Source organism: Xyrauchen texanus, chromosome 26 (assembly GCF_025860055.1).
Source record: "Xyrauchen texanus isolate HMW12.3.18 chromosome 26, RBS_HiC_50CHRs, whole genome shotgun sequence".
In the NCBI taxonomy this organism is placed as follows: Eukaryota; Metazoa; Chordata; class Actinopteri; order Cypriniformes; family Catostomidae; genus Xyrauchen; species Xyrauchen texanus.
The window spans coordinates 28443943-28466191 of record NC_068301.1 but is presented as its reverse complement, the minus strand read 5'-3'; the positions used below and the strand labels follow the sequence as shown (position 1 = coordinate 28466191).

The 22249-nt window shown below is 36.8% G+C and overlaps 1 protein-coding gene across 1 annotated transcript; it reads right to left on the bottom strand.

Moving 5' to 3' along the window:
- Positions 1-163: 163 nt before the first annotated feature.
- On the bottom strand, positions 164-21782 carry LOC127620023 (importin subunit alpha-7-like). The gene is made up of 14 exons (XM_052093089.1): positions 21663-21782; positions 13739-13872; positions 13442-13537; positions 13136-13235; positions 12937-13031; positions 12054-12185; positions 11847-11935; positions 11600-11699; positions 11075-11238; positions 8167-8245; positions 7908-8033; positions 7574-7701; positions 4912-5090; positions 164-4092 (listed from the first exon to the last, which is right to left on the bottom strand). Exons 1-14 carry the CDS (start codon positions 21664-21666, stop codon positions 3905-3907), a joined length of 1614 nt encoding a protein of 537 aa, XP_051949049.1. The 5' UTR covers positions 21667-21782; the 3' UTR covers positions 164-3904.
- Positions 21783-22249: the final 467 nt, after the last annotated feature.

Here is a 22249-nt window from a genome sequence, read left to right as displayed (position 1 = left end):
CTTTTGCTTAAAAAGTATTTAGATTACAGTAACTAATTACTTTATTGGACTGCACCCAACACAGCTTGAAACATCTCCATACAGTATGTTTCTCTTCTTGAAGCGCCAGTTAATCACCATAATACTACCTTTACAGAATAAAGCTCTTAAGCCATAAGGTTTTTAAATAATTTTATTTGTATCTGGACAAAACAATTTAGACATTTGTTCAGAATTGCTCATGTATATGTTTGTGTGACATGTTCTGTTTGTGTGTCTGTCACTCATTCATATCGTCGGTAAAGTCAAGTCAGTCACAGTATAAGATGGGCATTTGTAGGCAGAGGATGTGGGGAAAAGATTTAAATATAAATACATTTAAAAGAAATTACCGAACCAGGATACAATATTCACCTGGTCAAGTCTCAATTTTATGTAAGAAAAATACTTGAACATGTAGCTTTGTAAACATGGGTGGGTCAGCAATACTAGACACAGCCAAGTCTTATGCATTTGCTTCAGGTTGTGGTTGAGACAAAAATTCTCAAGATTTAATTTTCAACATCTACAAGATCTAGGACGGAAGACCATAAAGACCCAATTTTAATAATTTGTGGCCTAGTTTTATTGTTTTCTGCACTTCTCAGAAGTATTTTTTTAATGAGTAAGGAAAAGTGGTAGGACTGCATTGTGCCAATGTAACAATGTATTCATTGCATTTCTTGTTTAAATGTCATTAACAGAGATACATTGATTGTACAACATCCAGAATTGAAATAATAATAACAATAATTGGCACCTTAAAGTCCTTAAATAAGAAAACAATTCTGCCATAAAGGCCTGAACTTATAAAGGTTATTTGTCTAACTGCTGTAATTGTGCTACGATTAGACATAGAAGGACATTTGACCTGGAACACAGAAAGATTTCAACAAGGGGAAGGAAGACAAATGTAAAGAGTTTCTCCTTCAATCATTATTATCTTTCTCGGTCCCTCTGTGCCAATAAAATGGTTTCAAAAAGGGAACACAAGCGAAGCAAACAGTACACACACTGAGACAGTATTTCAACATTGCATTGGCCTTGGTTTAAAAGTATGGATTAGTCTATCACAATACATTATGCATTTTTATCTTTATACCTTTATCTCGAGTTTACCAATTTGGTGTACAAATAGCAGACCATCACATCTCTAATGAAACTGCGGCAGACAAAGTAACCTCTAATTTATAAGATAAGAAAATAGAGCAGCAATATTTGCACAAAATATGTGCACATTCAAGTAAATAAAAAAAGGAAAACAAACATCAAAGACAGATTGATACGCATCAGCCTCTTATCTTTGTTGGTCTGATTGGCACTTTTGTGAATAGGAGTGCATTTCCATTAAGAGTTATTTTTTCTATCAACTTGATATGAACCCATCCCATGGTCTTCTAGACCCTTAGATATATTTTATAAGCAGTTTTTTGCCTGTAGTCTTATTTTCCCCATATCTCTGATCTGTATGGAAAACTGGACTGTAGCATCCTTGTGCTGAGATGAATTTCCTGTAAATGCAACAAATGTCATCTAGTATCTTAGAGAAAACAGGATTTTAAACAATAATAAACAAAACCTGTATGGAATTACATCAGATATTACAAAAATGTTATAATCAAATGTCAATTTCAAAAAAGGTTCTTGAACTGAAATTAGTATGGATAGCTCCTGTCTGAGCATGAATCACCCTAGATTGACATCTTATCAAAGAACAATCATGTTAGTCAGACTTCATATTAGTCAACCAAAATATGAACAAAAAAACTGCACCAAAGCCAGAAAGTCACACCCTAAATATCAGATGCTAGCTGCTAACATGAGCAAAGAACTACATCTCTTTCCTTCTCCTCACACATCATCCGTCAGTTAATGTCTTACTATGTTTTCATAGATCCAGGCCCCATCCAGAATTAAATAACCCCTCACATTCACTCAGAAAAGCATTCTTTAATCAGTGTATTATGGATGTAGATGAAAAATACTTCCATAATGGCATGTACAACTAACAGTTTTTATTTTCCTTAGAGACATAAACCACTGTCAATTGTGAAAGAGCTTGGGGGTAGAGTTTAATATCCAAACTTTTTCATGATCTCTGTTTAAATTCCTTAGCCACTTTTCAGTCCTACATCAAGCCTTTCCTATGGGAAATTAACCAAGGTGTGTTTGTTTGGAAAATGTCTATTTCTCAGCAGGTTATCTTTTTAAATTAGGCTTTTAGTGCATCAACTCAAAGTGCCAAAATGTAGAACAACATAAAAATGAAAACATTTAAAGAAAAGATACAGAGATGTGTGAAAGTAATTTTCCCCTTGGTTTTATGCTCAAATCTGTATGTGTACATGATTATGAAGTGTATGGATGTGTGCAAAGTGTGTGCAAATATAACATTATATTCATATATATATTTTCGTATTATTTAAATATGTACTCCTTGCCATACCAACAGCACCTGCAAAACTACAAAACCTTGAACTACTCCCATGACTATATATTATATGACTACTGGCAAAAAAGTTAGTCGCTGAATGAGCAGTTTTGAAGATCTGGCACGGGATACAAAAACGATAGTTGGTATACCAATAGAACGCCATGCAAACCTCGAACAGGCACATTCTGAGGGCTGCACAAAACAAACACCTTCACACTATCAGAAACACCCAATAGTACTATAACAAAGAAAAACTAAATTAAGACTCTCAGTGTGTAAAAACACACTAAAAATCATGTGCGTCACACTGGCCCTCAGATATGTGCTTAATTCACCCAGATCGCATTTCATAATTAAAGCCTTCAGATCAAAAGATAAGTTATTCATAACACTGCATACCACGAACAGTCCACAACTAGATATTCACCTTTGACTTCAGTCAACTTCAAAGTCAACTGGGCATTATGCTTACTAAAGAGGCTCTCTGGGCCCCCTTTAGTCACCTTACCAGTCGTTTCCCCCTTAATTCTGTAATCATTTATTCACCCTAACGTCAATCCAAACCCATCTGACTTGCTCACTGCCTTGCATTTACTTTTGTGTTTTAGGAAGAATGTTGATAAGGTTGAGTAAATGACGGAATTCAAATTTTTTGTTGAACTATCCCTTAACGGTAATGACTTCTCATTTTAGGATACTCCTCTACTAAAATACCTGGATTATTTCAATAGCACCCTCCACCACATCAAATAAACTTTCCTTAAATTGTCGTTTCCACACCCAGCATAGTCTGAAATGATAGTCAATGAAGAACAATAATAAGATAAATTAAATTACTTTTGGTAGTCTATGAAGAGTGAATAAAAATAAAAAAAAAAACACATCCGCAGATACCACTGTAGAGTTTCGTCTATCAAGCATGGGCATTTCAAACCCAACCAGGCTTGTTTAATTACCAGGATATGAAATATGAACAAAAGGAAGTAAATTCTACAATGCAAAATTCAATGAAAATGGTGAAAATCAAACCAGGATCATAAGGAAAAAGATGATCACGATTTTCCAATTTCAATTGGATGAGTAAACAATTCTCTCATCATTCAGAGAAAGGGGAAAAACTGAAGCAAACTTCCCCCCAAAAATCACACAGTGCCACGATTTCTACCTGAGGGGGAAGGTTATTTAGCTGCATCACCAAGAGGTGAAAGAAAAACAAAAATAAAATCCAGCTCATGAACCTCTATTGGGTGTGACAAGGCAGTGGAAACATTCCTCTGCATGAAACACACCTCTCAGTGCCTAAATAAATCAGTCTGTGTCAAGGTCGCCAATTTGGTTTGCCCAGATGTCAACCGTTGTGCTCAGTGTTTCAGACGTATGTTATAGTACCGGTACGGGGTGCAGGGAAGGGTGTAAAGGTCAGGGGGTGGCCGGGAAGAGTCTGAAGGCTGCTTATAGCTGGAAACCCTCCATGGGGGCCTCCTGTTGGGGGAAAAGGAACTGCTGCTGGTTCTCATCCACCTGTGGGGCCAGACTAGGATCCTCCTCTTCTACTCCAAAGTAGTGCTCAATGAGGTCAGATGCTTTCTGGTAGATCTCCTGATTTTCATGACTATGTAGGAATTCAATCTTGTCCAACCCTGGCAAAGAAGAAGACAGAATGAGAGTCGAAAGTAAATGTTTGAGTTGAAAACAAATCAAGCTCTATTAAAGGGATAGTTCATCAAAAAGTGAATTCTCTCATCATTTACTCACCCTCATGCTGTCCCAAATGTGTATGATGAAGATTTTTAGAGGAATATTTCAGCTCTGCAGGTCTGAATGATGACCAGACCTTACAAATTCCAAAAAGAACAAAGGCAGCATTAAAGTAATCCATAAGACCCAGTGGTTAAATCCATGTCTTCAGAAGTGATATGATAGTTGTGGGTGAGAAACAGATCAATATTTAAGACTTTTTTTTTTTTTACATAAATCTCCACTTTCACTTCTAAAGTCGTCTTTTGTTGTAGGCGATTCGCAATCTCTGTGCATATCACCACCAATATTTTATAGTAAAAAAGGACTTAAATATTGATCTGTTTCTCATTATTACTTCTGAAGACATGTATTTAACCACTTGGGTCTTATGGATTACTTTTCTTTGCTGCATTTGTGTGCTTTTTTGCTTTTCAAAGTTCTGGTCACCATTTGCATTGCATGAACATACAGAACAGAAATATTCTTTAAAAAAATATATGTGTTCAGCTAAAGAAAATGTCATACACATCTTGGATTGCATGAGGGCGAGTAAATTAGAGAATTAAAATTTTGGGGTGAACTATCCCTTTAAGGTACATTAGTATAACTCTATTAAGAACCACAGATTTTTTATTTCACTGCTAGCAATAAAAATGGTGCTTGGCCAAGTCTATTGGGTCATATGTATAATGAAGGGTAATTTGTGTGAATAATGTTACCATAGGCCTCCTCTATGAGACTGCAGTAAGGGTTGACGCCACTGCCGTTCTGTTTGGCCTCCTGCTCACCCAGTCTGAGAATGTTCTCTAGTCCGTTTAGAGCCACGAGCACGATCTTAGAGTCCATCACCGTCAACAGATCACACAGAGGCTTAATGCAGGCCAAATTCACTAGATACCTGCAGAGAAGAATGAGGAATAAGAACAGAAGCAACATGCATGTCACCACATACGTTATATGTACATATAATGTAAAGTGTGCTGGTCGTTAACCTGACAGGGTGATCAGGACGCTGATGTGACTCGAAGGGAGTTGTATTCTCCTGAAGTGGTTTATTTTTGGGCTCAAACCATCTGATTGTTCATTATCCAACTAATTACATAGCTACTTACCAAATACATTTATAAATGTACATGAAATATCGATCTCGTGTTGAAATTATTTTATCATGTGAGAAGAAAACATGGAGAGATATAAAACCAGCACACTGTAGGAGATTGGTTGCCAGGGACAATGGTCCATTATAAACTTCAGCAGTCATTATACAAAAATATTTGACCACAGAATGCTGCGATTGCGATAATTGCCTTTCATTTGGGGGGCAGGGGGTAGCAAGCAGTCAACTTCGGGGTTGGGGTCCCCTCGGGAGCAATCGCCACGGAGCCCCCCCGAAGCGCAGGACCTGAGCCAAACATTCCAAGGTCAGAAAGTAAACAACAACACTGGGTATCAACTGTCTCCAATTGCTCTCCCTGTCATCCACTGCCTCTAGAACAGGTGCAGCATGGAAATCTACTGGTAGTTATTTTTTGTTCTGCATGTACAAAAGTAAAAATACGAGTTAGCTATTGTTGACAAAGTTATTTAATTTTTATATAAAAGTAAATGTATAAGCTTATACAGGGTAATCTAATTTGGGCCTGGCATTGGCCGTGGAAAAATGGTATCAGTACTCTGGTAAACCAATTTCTGAAGACATTTGCTATAATTGCACATTGTAAAAATCACTTAAGAACAGTGCGGCCTCAAGACTAAGTGACCTCACTAGACAGCATTAAAAAACTCTTCTGAGAAAGCAAGACCATACAGTAATTTAATCTGGATAAACATACCAAGTGGGCCCTGGTGAACAAGTCTGCATTACCAAGATTAGCACTTGTGCTGCTCCAGGTTAATGGCTATTTGAGACGCCCCAACTTGGCCAGACAGGGATTGAAGGAGCACTATAAATGGGATCTCATGCTAAACTTATGATGGAGAACAGGAATCTTGAGACAATTTATTTCTGAGGTCAGGCTAATCTGGATTGTATTTTGATTTGTGTGGAGTACTTCGCCAACCAATGTTGTCATGCAACATATAGTCTCACAAGCCAGACATTTGAGTTTCAGTATTAAAGGGATAGTTTACCCAAAAATTGAAATTCTTTCATCATTTACTTTCTTTCATGCTGTCCCAGATGTACATGACATTCTTCTGCTGATTTTTAGAAGAATATCTCAGCTATTTTGGTCCATACAATGAAGGTGAATTGTGGCCAGAACTTTGAAGCTCCAAAAACCATATAAAGGCAGCATAAAACTAATCCATAAGCTTTGGCTGTGAAACAGATCAATACTTCAATAATGTTTTACTATAAATAGATTTATAGTAAAAAAAAAAAAAGACTTAAATACTGATCTGTTTCTTACACACACTAATAATATTGCTTCTAAAAGACATATTTAACCATTTATGAAGTCTTATGGATTACGTTTATGCAGCCTTTGTGTGCTTTTTAGAGCCTCAAAGTTCTGGCCAACATTCACTTGCATTGTGCGGACCAACAGAGCAGAGATCTTTTTCTAAAAATCTTCACTTGTGTTCATCAGAAGAATTTCATGCACATCTGGGATGATATGAGGGCAAGGAAATTATTAGAGAATTAACATTTTTGGGTGAACTATCCTTTTAAATGTGGTCCACATTTTAGATTTTGGACAAGAACCACCCATTTAGACAAGAGGTCTAAAACTATTACATTTTTGGTGAACATTTCCTTTAAATGTTGTCAAATAACCTCTTGTCTAAATGAGTGGTTCTTGCCCAAAATTATTTTAATGGTTGAACTATCCCTCTAAACAGCTAATATTAAACTGATGCCACCACAATCATACAACAACGTATGCACATACAACCAGTCGGATTGTCGTCGGCTTCAGTATAGTTTCAATTGCCCCATCTTTCAACAACAGCCTTTTTGCAAAGTCGGGATTACATCGTGACACATTCAAAACTGAAATGTGACTGAAACCGTTATGATTGAACTGAAATGATCAAGGACATAAAAATAATCATAAGCCACTCTTTTCGAATACTCTAATCCTCTGGAAGGCTATGCAGAACTCTAGGTGCTACACACAGTCAGAAACAGCACAAGGTTTGGCAGATTTTCCCACATTTTAATCATTAGTTCTGGTGTCAAGGAATCATTTTCTTTCGGTCAATTGATATCTATTCTAATTCTATAACCTCGGAGGTTGACTGAGCCAAGTTTCAGAGCACCCAAAAGGCATTGACATGCAAATGTGGGTGGTTATGTGTTATTGTATTGATCAGAAGTTTGGAGTTCTGGAAGTTGCATTGTTTTCAGTGTACTTTAAGAATTGCACACTAGCTTACCTGATCTGCTCGGGTGTGCCACCCGATGTGGCATTAGTGATCGCCCATGCTGCCTCTTTCCTGGTGCGGAATTCTGCTTTTTGTAGGATTTCTATCAGGACAGGGAAGATGTTTGAATCTATTACTGCCTGCAGACAGAGAGGAAGTATGAGAAAACAAACAGAGGATTAATGTCATCCCTAAATCCCAATAAATCCAAAGTAGACACAACAAACAAGTTAATTCCTTTGAAGGCTTGGAGGTGCAGTCATAACCCTACCCTGCATGATAAACAAAAAGAGCCCTGTGAATGCATCTCCAGGTAGCAGGTGTGTGAGTGTTGGTCAGGGTGTACCTGAATCTGGGCTCTATTTCCTGCGGTGATGTTGGAGATGGTCCAGCAGGCCTCCTTCCTGATGGACTCCTTGGCACTACTGAGCAGGTGCAGGAGGCAGGGGAGAGCTGAGCAGTTCAACACCACCTGCAATGAAACACACCAGAGAGAACGAGAGGATGAGAGGGAGGAAAAAGCAGAACATCAGTCTCATATTCCTAAAAAGAGAATTAATCATACATGAAGCCTAATAAACACATTCGCTCATACACAAACACACCTGCGTCTGAATGTCATCTCCTGTTACAATGTTTCCAACAGCTCTCAGAGCAGGAGAGGCTACCTTGTAATCTGAATGCCTGAGAGAAATGAGAACATAAGTCACAAAAAGTTTAAACAGTTATAGTTATCTCTCAATACACATTCTGAAATTGTAATATTGGTCATTAAACACAAAATTAAATCAAATCAAACTCCATTTGCTTGCTTAATAAGGCTGCATTTAAACTGCAAGGCTTAAAGCACAAATTCAAACTTTTAACCATTTTCAACTTTTTTGTTTATGCGTTTACATGAATTGCCCACCAAGACATACTAGGCTGTCAGTCAGCACTATGTCAGTACTCATAAGCATGGTTTTAGTAGTAGTCCTAATAAGAGTTCAAAACAACAAACACGCCATTATTTTACATGCCATTGTTTCAGAAATATCGATAATCGCAAGAATTGCCTACAATAATTTATTTTAAAGGTGAAGATGACTCCTAGTAAGAAGATGATTTACACATAAGAATTCCCATGTAAGCATTCATTTACCAACCTGAGTCTGATTTAAAACCACATTTGAAAATGGCACATTTTGGATGTGAAAAATCTGATCTCATGAATAATTTTCTCTGTTTACACGTGTGCAACAAAATCTGATCGGTGTTTGATAAAAAATTTTTGACAGTGTAAACGCAGCCTGAATGTTCTGGTTGTTTTTGTGCAGAATTCATCAGTATATTTTCCTCTAAGGAAAAAGAGTGCTTTGCTTTCATGATCTTCAAAATGCAATGTTTTTTAAGGTTTCTAAGTGAATGATGACTTAAAGGGATAGTTCACCTAAAAAATTTAATTCATTATTAACTCACCCTCATGCCATCCCAGATGTGTGTGATTTTCTTTCTTCTGCTGAACCCAAAGATTTTAGAAGAATATTTATGCTTTGTAGATCAATACAATGCAAGTGAACTTTTAAGGTCCAAAAAGCACATTAAGGCAGCATTAAATGAATCCATAAGACTCCAGTGGTTTAATCCATGTCTTCTGAAACAATATGATAGGTGAATGTGAGAAACAGATAAATATTTAAGTCCTTTTTACAATACAATTTTCCTTCCACATTCTTCTTTTGTTTTTTGGCTATTTGCATTTCTTCATGAATAAGGCCACCTACTGGTTAGGGCTGGTCAAAGGTGCAGATTTATAGCAAAAAAAAAAGACATAAATATTGATCCATATCTCACCCACACCAAAAATATTCTTCTGAAGACACGGATTTAACCACTGGAGTCTTCCTTCAAGCAGCTTTAAGTGCATTTTGGAGTTTCAAAGTTTGCTTGCATTGTATGGACCTACATACAGTTCAGAGCAAAGATATTCTTTTTTTATATTTACATTATGATATTTAATGTGTTCAGCAGAAGAAAGACATACACATCTGGGATGGCATGGGTGAGTAAATGATGAGAGAATTTTCCTTTTTGGATGAACTATCCCTTTAAATAATCCCCCTCACACAAAGCTCTCATATGAGTTCAGAAGATTTTAAATACAGCACACTAAAGTGCAATACTACATCTATGGTGTTTTTTTTTGTCTTTTTGGAGCTTGACAGTCCCTAGTCACTGTATGTTTTTATTGTATGAAACAGCTACTTTTGTGTCCCACAGAAGAAATTCATAACGGTTTGGAACAACATTAATTTACTGAAAGTGATTGAATGAACAGAATTAAATTTTTGGGTGAACTTCGCTTTGAACCAATGCCAGCCTACTTTTCATGAACTAATCAAATTCCAATGGATACAATCAACAGGGACTACAAAGTGTTGGGTGATAAGGCTTCAAAAAATAATATATCTCTCTATTTTTCAGCATTTGGATGATATTATATATCTCGATAATTATGCTTGCTCTGAAATGGTTTAAGAGTTGTTGTTTTTTTTATAAGTCAGAGGAACCATCATTTTATCCAAACAGCCATTTACGACAAGTTGATTCAATATTTTAAATGCATTGAATAAAAATCTATTTAAAAATAATGAAGGCATGTTTTTCACTAAATGAAATAGAACGAGATTTAATCATTTTCATTGATATGCACTTTTATAATAATAAATTTTATCTACAATGATATATAGCCTAATAAAACACATTATTTAACTTCATATATTTAATACACATTGTATAAATCTAAATTATTACTGTTTGACCCAGTCAAGTTTATTATTATAATATAATACTAAATAATCATTACCATTTTGAGGATTGGATTAGTTTTAAAATTAATATAATTCTGTCCTATTTATTTTATCTTCACCTGGAGCTTTGATTTTGACACTGTAAGTCCAGTGATTGACAGTTTACAATGTTCCACATTTGGTAAAATGCTGTCATCTCATCCTTTTATACTGTGCCGCATTTGTAGATTTGTATAACAACTTGTAGCGGTTACTCATTTTTGGAATTGTGAGAATTCCTGAACCTGCAATACGTTTCTTTCACAATGCATGTGAACTGCTCTAAAAGCACTCAATACCCGAGCAGATCACGTCACCTGTTTATTCTAAAGGGCACACAAACCATGTTTATCGGTCTTTAATTAATTAATTGTGCAGCTCTTAAGGATTGTGAAATGAGTCTACTGATGCTCTTTATGAAACATAATGGTCAAATAAAACGCACATAATTTTTTTTTTTAAAAAGCGCAAAATTGCTTGATTTTAAATCGTCAGTAAAATCATAATGATTATTTTATGAATATTTGACAATGCCCAACCGCAGGTCTAAATTATTTCCCGCTGAGTATTATGTTTTACTCTGAAAAGTACAAAATTATGGAACATAAGTGTTAGACTTGTTTTCTTTAAATATGACAATGTTTGTCACAGTAGCAGATTCTATGATGTCCTCAGTAAGACTCACATGAGCAGTTCCACCAGCCTCCTGCAGACCCCTGAATCAATAACTGCCTGGATCTTCTCGTTGGGTCCATCGGAAAGATAGGACAGAGCCCAGCAGGCATCAGCCAGCAGGTCTGGATCACTGCTGAACAACAGACGGGACAGAACAGGTAGGCATGGAGACACCTACAAGAGCAAAATAGAATGATTTCAATATGAAGTCTTCGGATGACGACTAAACATGACATCTAGCTCATCTGACTTTAAAACTGTAGTGGACTTATATTTGTGACATGTGTAGAAAACAAACTGTGGTCTATATTGTATCTGGCTGTAAAACTTCAAACAAATCCATCTCTTTTGGACAAGTGTGATAATTGGATAAATGCCTGGAGACAGCATGGGTACTCCGATGGTTACTCTGATTCATGCGGATAAACAACTGCTGCATCTGTTCGCATCACGACCAGGAAAACATTAGCTGGTAAAGTGCTTTCTTAAACAAAACGAAAACTGTTGTCAAGACAGATAAGAAAAAGAACGAGACCTTTTCAAAGTCTGGGGGTGGACTTTTGCCTCTGCAGAGGTTGGACAAGGCCCACACAGCATTCCTGGTCATTGTGAGACGTGTTGATTTGGTCAGCAGCCTGGAGAAAATTATATTAAGAAAACATATAATCTACACTTATCTACAAATTATTTTTCAGTTGAGAATGTTCACAACAGGTAAGTTAATATGGCAGATATTTAAGTTCATTGCTATTTGTGCTTAACACAGAAAAACAAGCACTTACATTAGCAGAGGTGGAAGGATATTACAGTTTAGCACATAATCTCTGCACACTGCACTGTCTCCCGCAATGTTCCCCAAAGCCCAAACAGCCTGTGACACAGAAACATTAAAAGCTTAAAATATGATTAATTTTCATTTATCAAACAAAACCAGGTGATCTGCTTTATTTCTGTTTCTAAGAACACTATAACATATTCCATGCAATTACCTGCTCCTGTACATCTTCAAACTCCGAGTTCAGAAGCTCAATGAAGACAGGAACAGCACCAGCCTCAATCACAAACTTTGTCTGCTGTGATGTTCCTGATGCGATGTTGGTCAGCGCCCAAGCAGCCTCAAACTGAGGGGAGGAGAGAAACACTTTGTACAAATTCAAGGCAACAATTTCGAAACGTTAAATGGAAAAACTAGAATTTTACACTTTCTGAAGACAATGTGAGTGGTGCTGCCACAATTCAAGGTTGTTTAGGGTGGTTGCTAGGGTGTTGCTATGCAGTTGCTAGGGTTTTTAAATGGGTGTTTAATTACTGGTCAAGTCCAAAGTCAGTTATTTTTTGAGTGACCGAGCCCTATGCAAATATTTGTTCACAGCTGTGATGTTTCACATATATACAACAGTTATTTCCGGTCCTCAAATCTGATTGGACGAGAGATGTCCCATAAGCACTGATGGTCTGACAGGATCAGCACTCAGACGCTTCACTGTGTGTATCACTCCGCTTGTGTTCGTGTCATTCTAAACTATGCTAATATAAATTTGGTCAGAAACAAAATTTTAAGGTGGGGATTGGCAAAAGGTCAGTTGGTTATCAGCTGTCTTTCTTTGACTATCTATCTTGCTTATTAACGACCATCTAAATCAAGCGATAATGTTTGGCTCCTAAATGTTTCAGCTTTGTCTCCAGATTAATTTTTTGTATGTCAGATTGTTTAACTATAATAGGACACCACTCCTCAACAAGCCTCAAGATTTGAGGTTTCATACATGTCCATAGCATAAATGGTGCAGGATGTTAATAACTTTAATAACCAAAGTATGAGCAATAAGCAATAGCAATCACCACTTTGTTTTTTACATTTTAAAATCTCACCTGTAATGTGCAATTGGTACTTTTTTGAAGGAACTCGACAAATCTGTTTACAACCCCTAGTGTGCTTATCACCTCGTCAATAGGTGGGTTAGGTTCTGGTAACACAAAGATGATTGTTGAAATTAAATAAATGAATTGTTGAATTGTTAAAAAGTTTGTAGGCTGTGAAACTGTGATGAGAAAGACATGTGTTTGATACCTTTGGAAAGCAGTTTTCTGAACCTCTGTGTTGTGACCAGTTGTAGTTCAGGATCTTCTGAGAAAAGCATTTCAACCATATCTCTTGTGATCACTCCATCCTAATAAGACATGAGGACACCGTATTTCAAAACACATCTATCCATTATTTTGTTTCCAGTCGAGGTTTACACCTCTAAGAGGTCTAAATCAAGTCCTTATTGAATTAAGGGGTCATATAATACACTACTAACAACAGTCCAACAGATACCTCACCATGTAACTGATCTGATGGGGGAAGCAAACTATGCATTGGGTTTGAACTCACTGGAGATGTGGTGGATGTGACATTGGAGTCCATTAGAGTACTGTCAAACATTCCAACTTCTTCACCGAGTAGCTCCACATTTCTCCTCTTAAACAGCTGTCAAGAGATATATATAGAGAAATCAATGGGCGATATTATGTCATTTTGACCTGGCTACACAAGTTAACATGAAATGACATTCACAATCAAGTTTACTTCAGTAATTTGAGGGATTTCCAAGTGAAAAAGGGTATTTGATGAGAAATAAATATAAATGGAGAGAGTGAAAAGTCCATGGTGATGGTAGTGGATAGTTACCTGTTGCTCTCTCTTTTGTTTCCTCAGCTGAACGCCTTCCTCTTCTCGTCTCCGACGCATCTCCTCCAGATTGAGTGCTTTGTTCTTGTAGCGGTTCATCCTGAAATTATCCTTTGCAGGACTTGCTGAGGGCTCTACAGAGTGGGATGTTAGAAACTGATTAAGGACAATCCCAAAGACACATCAATGACAAATGGCGCTGCCTCATCCAGTGGTGATGAGAAATGATTAGCTCACTTCTACACAAAATACACTGGGTTTTATGGAGTCTCTAGCTGCATCTCAATTCGCATACCATCTGTGCAAAATGGCATGCAAGATTACAATTATTAGGCCCCAAATCAAAGTCTGCAAGCCCACCAGGCATGCACTGACCTAGGACCCTCAAGGGAAAAGGAAAAGAGGAAGGCCAAGAACACCTGGTGCCGAAACCACAACCTCTTGGTTGGTGGCCTATACCCCAGGAGGGGTAGTAGGCATAATGGAGTAAGAAAGCCAAAGTCCGATGTAAACAGGAGGCCAATGGGGCCTTGATGGTAACCCACTTCCAGTGGATTTTGAAAGTACGCATTCATGCACGCTTTTTCAGTTATTACAGCTCACAATCCCTAATCCCACTTACAATTTTTTTTTTTTTTAAGAAATAGCAGACAGCAACATACTCCCTGCAAGCTAGTACGCAACTCCATTCTGAACATATCCACACTTTTAATGAATAATGTAAGTTAGGGCTGAGTGATATGTCAAAAAAATCTAATCTCAATTTTTTTTTTTCAAACTTAAGGACGGTTTACGATTTACGATTCTCGATTTGATTTTCATACATTTAAAATGTATTTTTCAAAGAATTAACTTCATTGAAATAACATGTTCCTTATCAGAAAGCAAGGCAACCTGGTTAGAATTATTATTTTTTTTTTCATTATATCAAATCAAATCACTTTATTGTCACACTAATATGTACACAAGTGCAACAGTAGGTGAAAGTCTTGTGTGCAGTTCTGAGCAACACAGCAGTCATGAAAGTGGCGAGACATATACCAATTACAATAAACAACATATTTACACAACATAATTTACATATCAAAAGTACATATACTTACACAACACAATACTAATATACATTGTACAGTAAACATGGAATGGTGGTGGTGTAGTGGGCTAAAGCACTGTTAAGCAGAAGGTTATTGATTTTCCTAATGAATAGGAAAAAAATCGAAACAATCACCCAGCTCTAGTATAAGTATACAAAGTTAGTCATACAAAGCCGAATTAGTGTCATACGGTTGATAAAAATTAGAAAGTAAATTTTCTGTCAAAAACTTGCTAATGAGTCAAGTATGAGTGCAAGATCTGCACAGACTGTCCTGACAAATGAGATATTCATGTATTTAGGAACCCTGACAGCAAAACAAAGCAGTTATGACAATTTAAATTGTTGTTGCCATCTGCAAGAGCACACATGCCATCAATTATTCCATGAAAATGGATATGAAAGTGTAAAGCTTATTAAACCCTTCCCTTCAAAACCTAACCATGAACGCAGGAGAAATTCTTGAGCAATTTCAGCAGCATCTCCACGTTCATTACTCACATTGCTCTGTTTATGTGGAGCACAATGCACTTTCACAGAGCAATCGGTAGTTAGTTAGCAAAACCACTTTTATTTGGGGTTTCTAAATGCGGTTTGCATGAGCAAGCAGCTAAAGTGGCCTGTCTCAGCATTTGAATAGCACTGAGTATAGAGGACGCTTTGAACAACTATTGGCTAAAGTTACCGTCTGCGCACCAGGGCGCAATCAAAGCATTTTGAGTACAGATGCTGATCTTGGACTATTCCCCTGTCCTGTCTGTATAATCTTGTTCATCAGCATCTGAATGTAATAATAATAATTCCAAGTCAGCACTGGTACCATGTGAATATGGCTCTGTGACCTTAAATTTGTAAATATCTGCAGTTTGAGGCAGACTACTTTCACAAGAACCAGCTTGACTGCTGCCTATACAAATCAGGGGTGAGTCCTTCAAAACATATGGAAGGTTCCATACTTTTCAACAGAGTGCAATGGACTGGTTCAGTAACAGTTAGTAAAAATACCATTCATTTTCTCCATAGGGGAACAGATTTTTAACAATAACTTATAAACTAGGGATGCACCGATGTATCAGTTAAGGCTGCCTATATTCAATATATTGATATGTAAAATCGATGGTTTATTTATAATTAATTTATAACACACTCAATATGAAGGTTGGCATGCTTAAGAATGTAAATTTTTACACTGTCATTCTCAAGTTAATGTGGAAAAACTACCATAAACATGGTAGCTGTGAAAGAGCTTTTCAGCAGTGACGTCAATTTGTAGGCGAACCCGGAATTCTAATTCACCATGGGTTCCCTCTGGATGTTCTTATGTTTTTTTTTTTACTTGTGTAAAAAAAGGTCTGTGACAAACATTACTTGACTATATTCAGACATTTTGTTCTATAAATTACACAGTCATTCCTCAAACGTTTTTTTTGTTATTTTTTTTTTAAAGTATAATGCAATATGGCTTCAACTGTAAATTCTTTATTTTATTTACATTGGAGTTCGTTGGTTTGGTTCAGGGTTTACAACACTTGTAAAACCCCTGTGGAAAAAATTAATGGATCAAATACTTCCAGAAACCAAGACAGCTAAAAAAGTGGGCGTGCCTTGCACTGCAATGTTCCAGAACTAACAATCTGATTCATTTTTTCCATGGGGAAAACGATTGTTAAACTCTGTAAAAGCCATGTGATTTCAACATATGTTTTCTTTTTTTATAATGTTAAACTGCTGAATTCCCGGTGAAGAACTACACTAACCATAATCCTTAAGAGAGATACACTAATTAGTAAAGTTACTGTTACTATGCAAAACAGAAACCGGGAACTCAAAGGAATTCAGCAGAGATTCACAAACTACCAAGAAGCATTGTGAATTACTTAAATTGGTTTCACTAAACTCTCAAACAAGTTATATATTTTGAATTTTCTACAATACAATTCAAATGTTGCAATGGTTTTATTCAGTTTGGTCCTGGTTTGTTTGGTTATATAAAAACCTCGAAAAATAACTTCAGGAACCAAGGTGCTGAAAAACTAGACAGTCACTGTTACACTCTATTTAGTTGTCCCTTAAACACCAATACAGATGCCACTTAAGACTAGGAAGGCCATCATAATGACTCTGTTTTACAAATTTAGATGCAAGATGTAGTTCTACCCCACTCGAGCGCTCCATTACAGAAATAGTTTCCTCTCACATGGGCCTCACAAAAGTGCAGTGCAGGCTGGGCCCCTGTTGCAGAAACTATTTTAAAGAACTGTGTTTGCATAAGGGCTAGTGAAGACTATCCAAAAGGTCAACCTACAGCTGGTTTTGAGCTTGAAAATGAGCTTTGGTGCTTTTAAAGACCTATAATAATATAGTTAACATGGTATTATCGGTTTAAATGACTGAAAGGCAACAGAATTTAATGCATCTTTATGTTTATTTAATTAAAGCTCTTACAGGATAATTGCCTTAAATGTTGAACCACAAAAAGCTGCGAGAAGTCCATTTTGAAGAAATATCTGAAAATATAGCTTCAAACTGAACGCTGGCTTCCAGGAAACCAACATCAGCATCTTCAAATTGCAAACTAAAATGCTATGATGTGAGAAATAATAAAAAGTTGTCAGATCTCTTTAGTAGGCTGGAAGACAGGAAGAGCCAAGTCAGCAGCTGCCAGATTATGACACCTTATCGAGTGGTTGACCGATATATCGTTGAGGCTGATAAATCAGCCCATATTTGTTTTTTTTTATCCACAGCCAATCCATTTTCCTGTTTGGCCAATTAGTTTCTAAAGCTACGGCAGTGTAGAAAAATCACCTGCTTGCACTTGAAGTAGCCATCGGAGGCATTTAAATGACCAATAACAGTTTGTTTTGTTTATACGTGCCACCTTGATACCAAACTAATAGACCAGTGTGCAACAGTCTCATTTAAACGGTCCAGTATATCAGAGCTTGTATGAGCTCTGAATGTTTTAAGTGCTTAGGTGTTTCATTCTCTCTCTAATCTTAACAGTCCCTGTAACTGTTAATGGTCTTGTATAAAGATAAAACTGAAAATTGTATATAAATTATATTTCATATTAAATGAAAATATGCAAATATCTCTAGAAACAGATTTCATTCACAATCTTCACAAAACTTATCCAAATCCATTTTCTCCCTGTTGAGTACTCCAACAGTGGGAAGAAAAAGTTTAAACATCTTTTTAGAGTTTAAAAATCAGAACACAGCATTAAAGAGAAGATCACAAATTTGTGAACTAAGGCCAAAATGGTGTGCTGGCAGGACCATCTGGAACTCACACTCTCTGTGTCTGTGCACACAACATCAGAACATCAAGCTGTTGGTTGAGTGAGCAAAGCTAATGTGGACTATAAGGACCTGCTGCAACTTCTAGTCTTTGACATAAACAGTTAAGACTGCATGCTCAACATTGTCCAGGTATAGAGGCCTTACTGCAGATGCTCAAAGAGTCAGACAAAGATGACACACTTCCTGATAACATCACCTTTAAGCAGTGGGTTATGACTGACAGAGCAGATATGATCACTGTCGTTCTCCCAAGGGATGAATTCTCTGTTTCTCTGGCTGAGAAACTCAATGTGTTAAAGACACACCATTGGCTGAGGACATCAGCGTGGGAAACGGTTACATTTTCATTCACGGGAGTGATGGTGACGTAGTGGGCTAAACCACATAACTGTTAATAGAAGGTTGCTGGTTCGATCCCCACAGCCACCACCATTGTGTCCTTGAGCAAGACACTTAACTCCAGGTTGCTCCGGCGGGATTGTCCCTGTAATAAGTGCACTGTAAGTCGCTTTGGACAAAAGCGTCTGCCAAATGCATAAATGTAAAAGTAATTTTTTTTTTTTTACAATTCTTCCACCCACCTGGACCAAGAACATCATTCAAAATGTCTATTGAGGACAAAGTGTTGGTTCCCATTAGGGCTGCACGATATGGGCAAAAAGTCATATTGCTATTATTTTGAAAAATATTGGGATTTGCGCTGCGATTATGATGGTAATATTTTCCACATGTTCAACTGCAAAAAGGCTACTGGGGTTTTCACACTTGAGCCCTCTTAAAAAGAACCAAACTGAGACCTTTTTTCAGTTCAACCACAAACAAATAAATATATAAACAGTGAAACAAATTCTTCTTCATATTCAAATGTTACCATCCACTGTGTACCTGTTTTTGTCCATTTTGTTTCAGGATCTCAGCCCACTAATCATCATATCATTAGTTTTTGAAACAGTCAACTTGAATTTTAGGGATGCGCAAATCAGGATTTTAACATCCAACACCGATCTCCAATTTTCTTTTCATCTCATCAATGCTGATCATTTAACTTTTTATCAGCAGCTCTGTCAAAACTGGTTATATGTAAGCTTTCTGCTCAATGTCACTGTTAACTGAATTTCCCTGTTGGTAAAACCATAGTTGTTGCCTAGTTTTTGCTGTCAAAAATAATGTTGATTTATTGAATAATTCAGTATACACAAAACATAAATGTTACTCTTTATTCTAGGCCTTAAAAACTAGTAGGCTTACACAAACTTTTCTTTACTGTATATATACTGTATGAAGTTGAACTGTGAACATTTTGGTTCGTTTTTCACCATTTAATTAAATTATTTTTATTCATTATTTTATTATATATAATTTAGCAATGCATTATATTATAGTAACGAATTAATTTATATAGATTTATTATATGCGTGTTCCTTTTCATTTTGTTGAATGTTGGTAATATTAGTTCCACTTTCACTTGTTTCCGTGGGGAGTGTAATAAGGGCGACACGCTCTCTCGTGAGGTAAACATTGACAGGCGAATGAAGAGATGTTTCTGGTCTCTACAATATTATTATGATACCTGTGACTTGCGGAGACTGAGATGCTGCTACCGCAGATAATAATAAAAAACGTTTCACGCAGGAAGCGCCAGTTTAGTGTAAATAAAACGTTTAGCGCACGTAAGCAAGTCTCCACAGTGAAAATTCCACCTTTTGGTGGGGCCAGACAGAGCCCAGAACTTAACCCAATAGAGATGCGGTGGAATGACCTCAAGAGAGCTGATCACACCAGACATCCTAAGAGTATGGCTGAATAGAAGTTCTGTAAGGAAGAATGGTCCAACACTTCTTCTGAACATTGTGCAGGTCTAAACCGCTGCTACCGTAAACGCTTGGTTGAGGTTATTGCTGCTAAAGGATGATCGTCCAGTTATTATTCTAAGGGTTCACATACTTTTTCCACAGCACAGTGAATGTTTAAGGAGATGTGTTCAATAAAGACATGAAAGACTATAATTGTTTGTGTGTTGTTGCCTTGAGCACATTGTGTTTGTCTATACATAGGACTTTGATGAAGATATCACATTTTATGACCCATTAACACAGAAAACCAGCTAATTCCTAAGGGTTCACATATTTTTTTTGCCACTGTATATCTTCCTCTGAAGCACGTATTATTATAGCCTGGATCAAAACTGTGTCCCTCTGACTCATGAATGTTGCGTGAAGGTCAGTCTGTGACCCTTTACGCAGGAGATCCGATCCTGGATCCACAATAGTGCGCAAGATCAACTTCAAAGAAAAAGCACTTTATGTGAGCTATGCGAAAATGTCATATTCACTATGCACTGAATATACGACAGTTTGACTGTCTTTCTGTGAAAAAATGTGATTGCTAATGCTCACATAGAGTGCATGTTAGCTGTACTACGGAGTGCACTATTGTTATTCCCTCCTTCCTGATGTAGGTCTATTACAATTTATTTGTGCAATAAATTACCAAAATGTTAAAACAAAACTGAAACCAGGAGAAACTGCTATCTTTCATATAATACAAACAAAATCTTTAAGATTTGTTTGAACTATTATTTGTACAAAGTTTTATGTGAAAGTTTGTGTAAATATAATAAGTCAATTTTGATTATACAATTTATGTATATGTAATTTACTATTATATTCAATTGTGTGATCTATCGGCATTATATCAGCCACCCTGCAATCTGAATCATCAATTAAAAAACCCATATCAGCTAGCCTGCAACCTAATCTGACCATCCTGTCTGTACCTGCATCCTGTCCCATCCTCTTCCTCCCTTCAAACAACACGAACTCAATATTATTCTCTGAAACTATGGGTAAAGGAACTGTAAGACAACATGTAAAATTTACGAGATATGCCACGTTTTAATGCTCATTAAAAAGGATAACAACAATGAACAGCCCATGTACTGCATCTCAATTTTGCGACTCACTTTTAAATTGACATCGTCGACATCGTCTACATCGACAACAAAAGATAACACCAGATATCAGGTTACATAAAAACGTATAACTTTGACAGGTAAACTGGCTGACGGGGGTGGAACGTAATGACATGAGCTGTCTAACTAAATAGCATTTTGGACATTAAAGGCATGCGTTTCTGTGAACTATGATATCCAGAAATGCTGTCTAGGTAGGCAGCATTTCCTCATCATCACCTGCGTTGACTCAATCATGAAACGATTTCACAAACACTGACTGCAACATGACCAAGCGTTTACACCGGCAAGTGTATAAATCAGCCATTCAATTCAGCAAAACACAAATAAACCACACAAAGGCCTGTTTGAATACCGTTCTAGATTAAAGTAGAAAAATATTTGCATACTCATTGGTAAAATATTTACAGTGAGCAGATCAGTGTGCTAAGCTAACTGGCTCATGTTGTAACTGACATGTTGTAGCTTCTGTCGGGTTTGGAATGCAGAGTTGGTTCCAGGAGGACGCGAATCACAGAATTAGCGCGTCAAAAACAGTATAGATTGGTTACTTACCCATCGTACTTTCTTTACTGATTAACGTGTTGTTGACTGGTATTGGCAAAGCTATAATGTTAACACTCCTTCTTCCAGAATTTGCTACTTACAAACAATATGTCGCTGGTCTACGGGAAGCCGAAGGAGACAAACGTGATGACAGCGTTTCCAATTTGTTCCATACAAAACGACAGACAAACTACGAACGATTCGTCATCGGTCTATGTGGGAAGTTATAAAATAATGACACAACTAGAACAATATAATTTTTAAACTGTTAGTTATAACACATGTTCCAGGGTATAATTGTACAAATAATACGAATTTCACATTAGAATCCCTCGTTGATAAATAGAATATAGTATCTCTCACGGCGTATTCCTTTGATAAATTTGTTAAATAAATTTGCCAGTGCCCAAAGTAGATGACATGCAAACACTATCAGCAAACAATGAGCTACTGTTTGTAATTTCTCACAGTGTTAGAAGAAAATGTACTTAGAAAAAGTCTTAGAATATATCCTTTAAACTAGATTGCTTTACATTTTTGAGTGGAAAGTGATGAAGAAGTTGGTAGAATGCACTTTTTGCAGTGAGGAAGCTTAA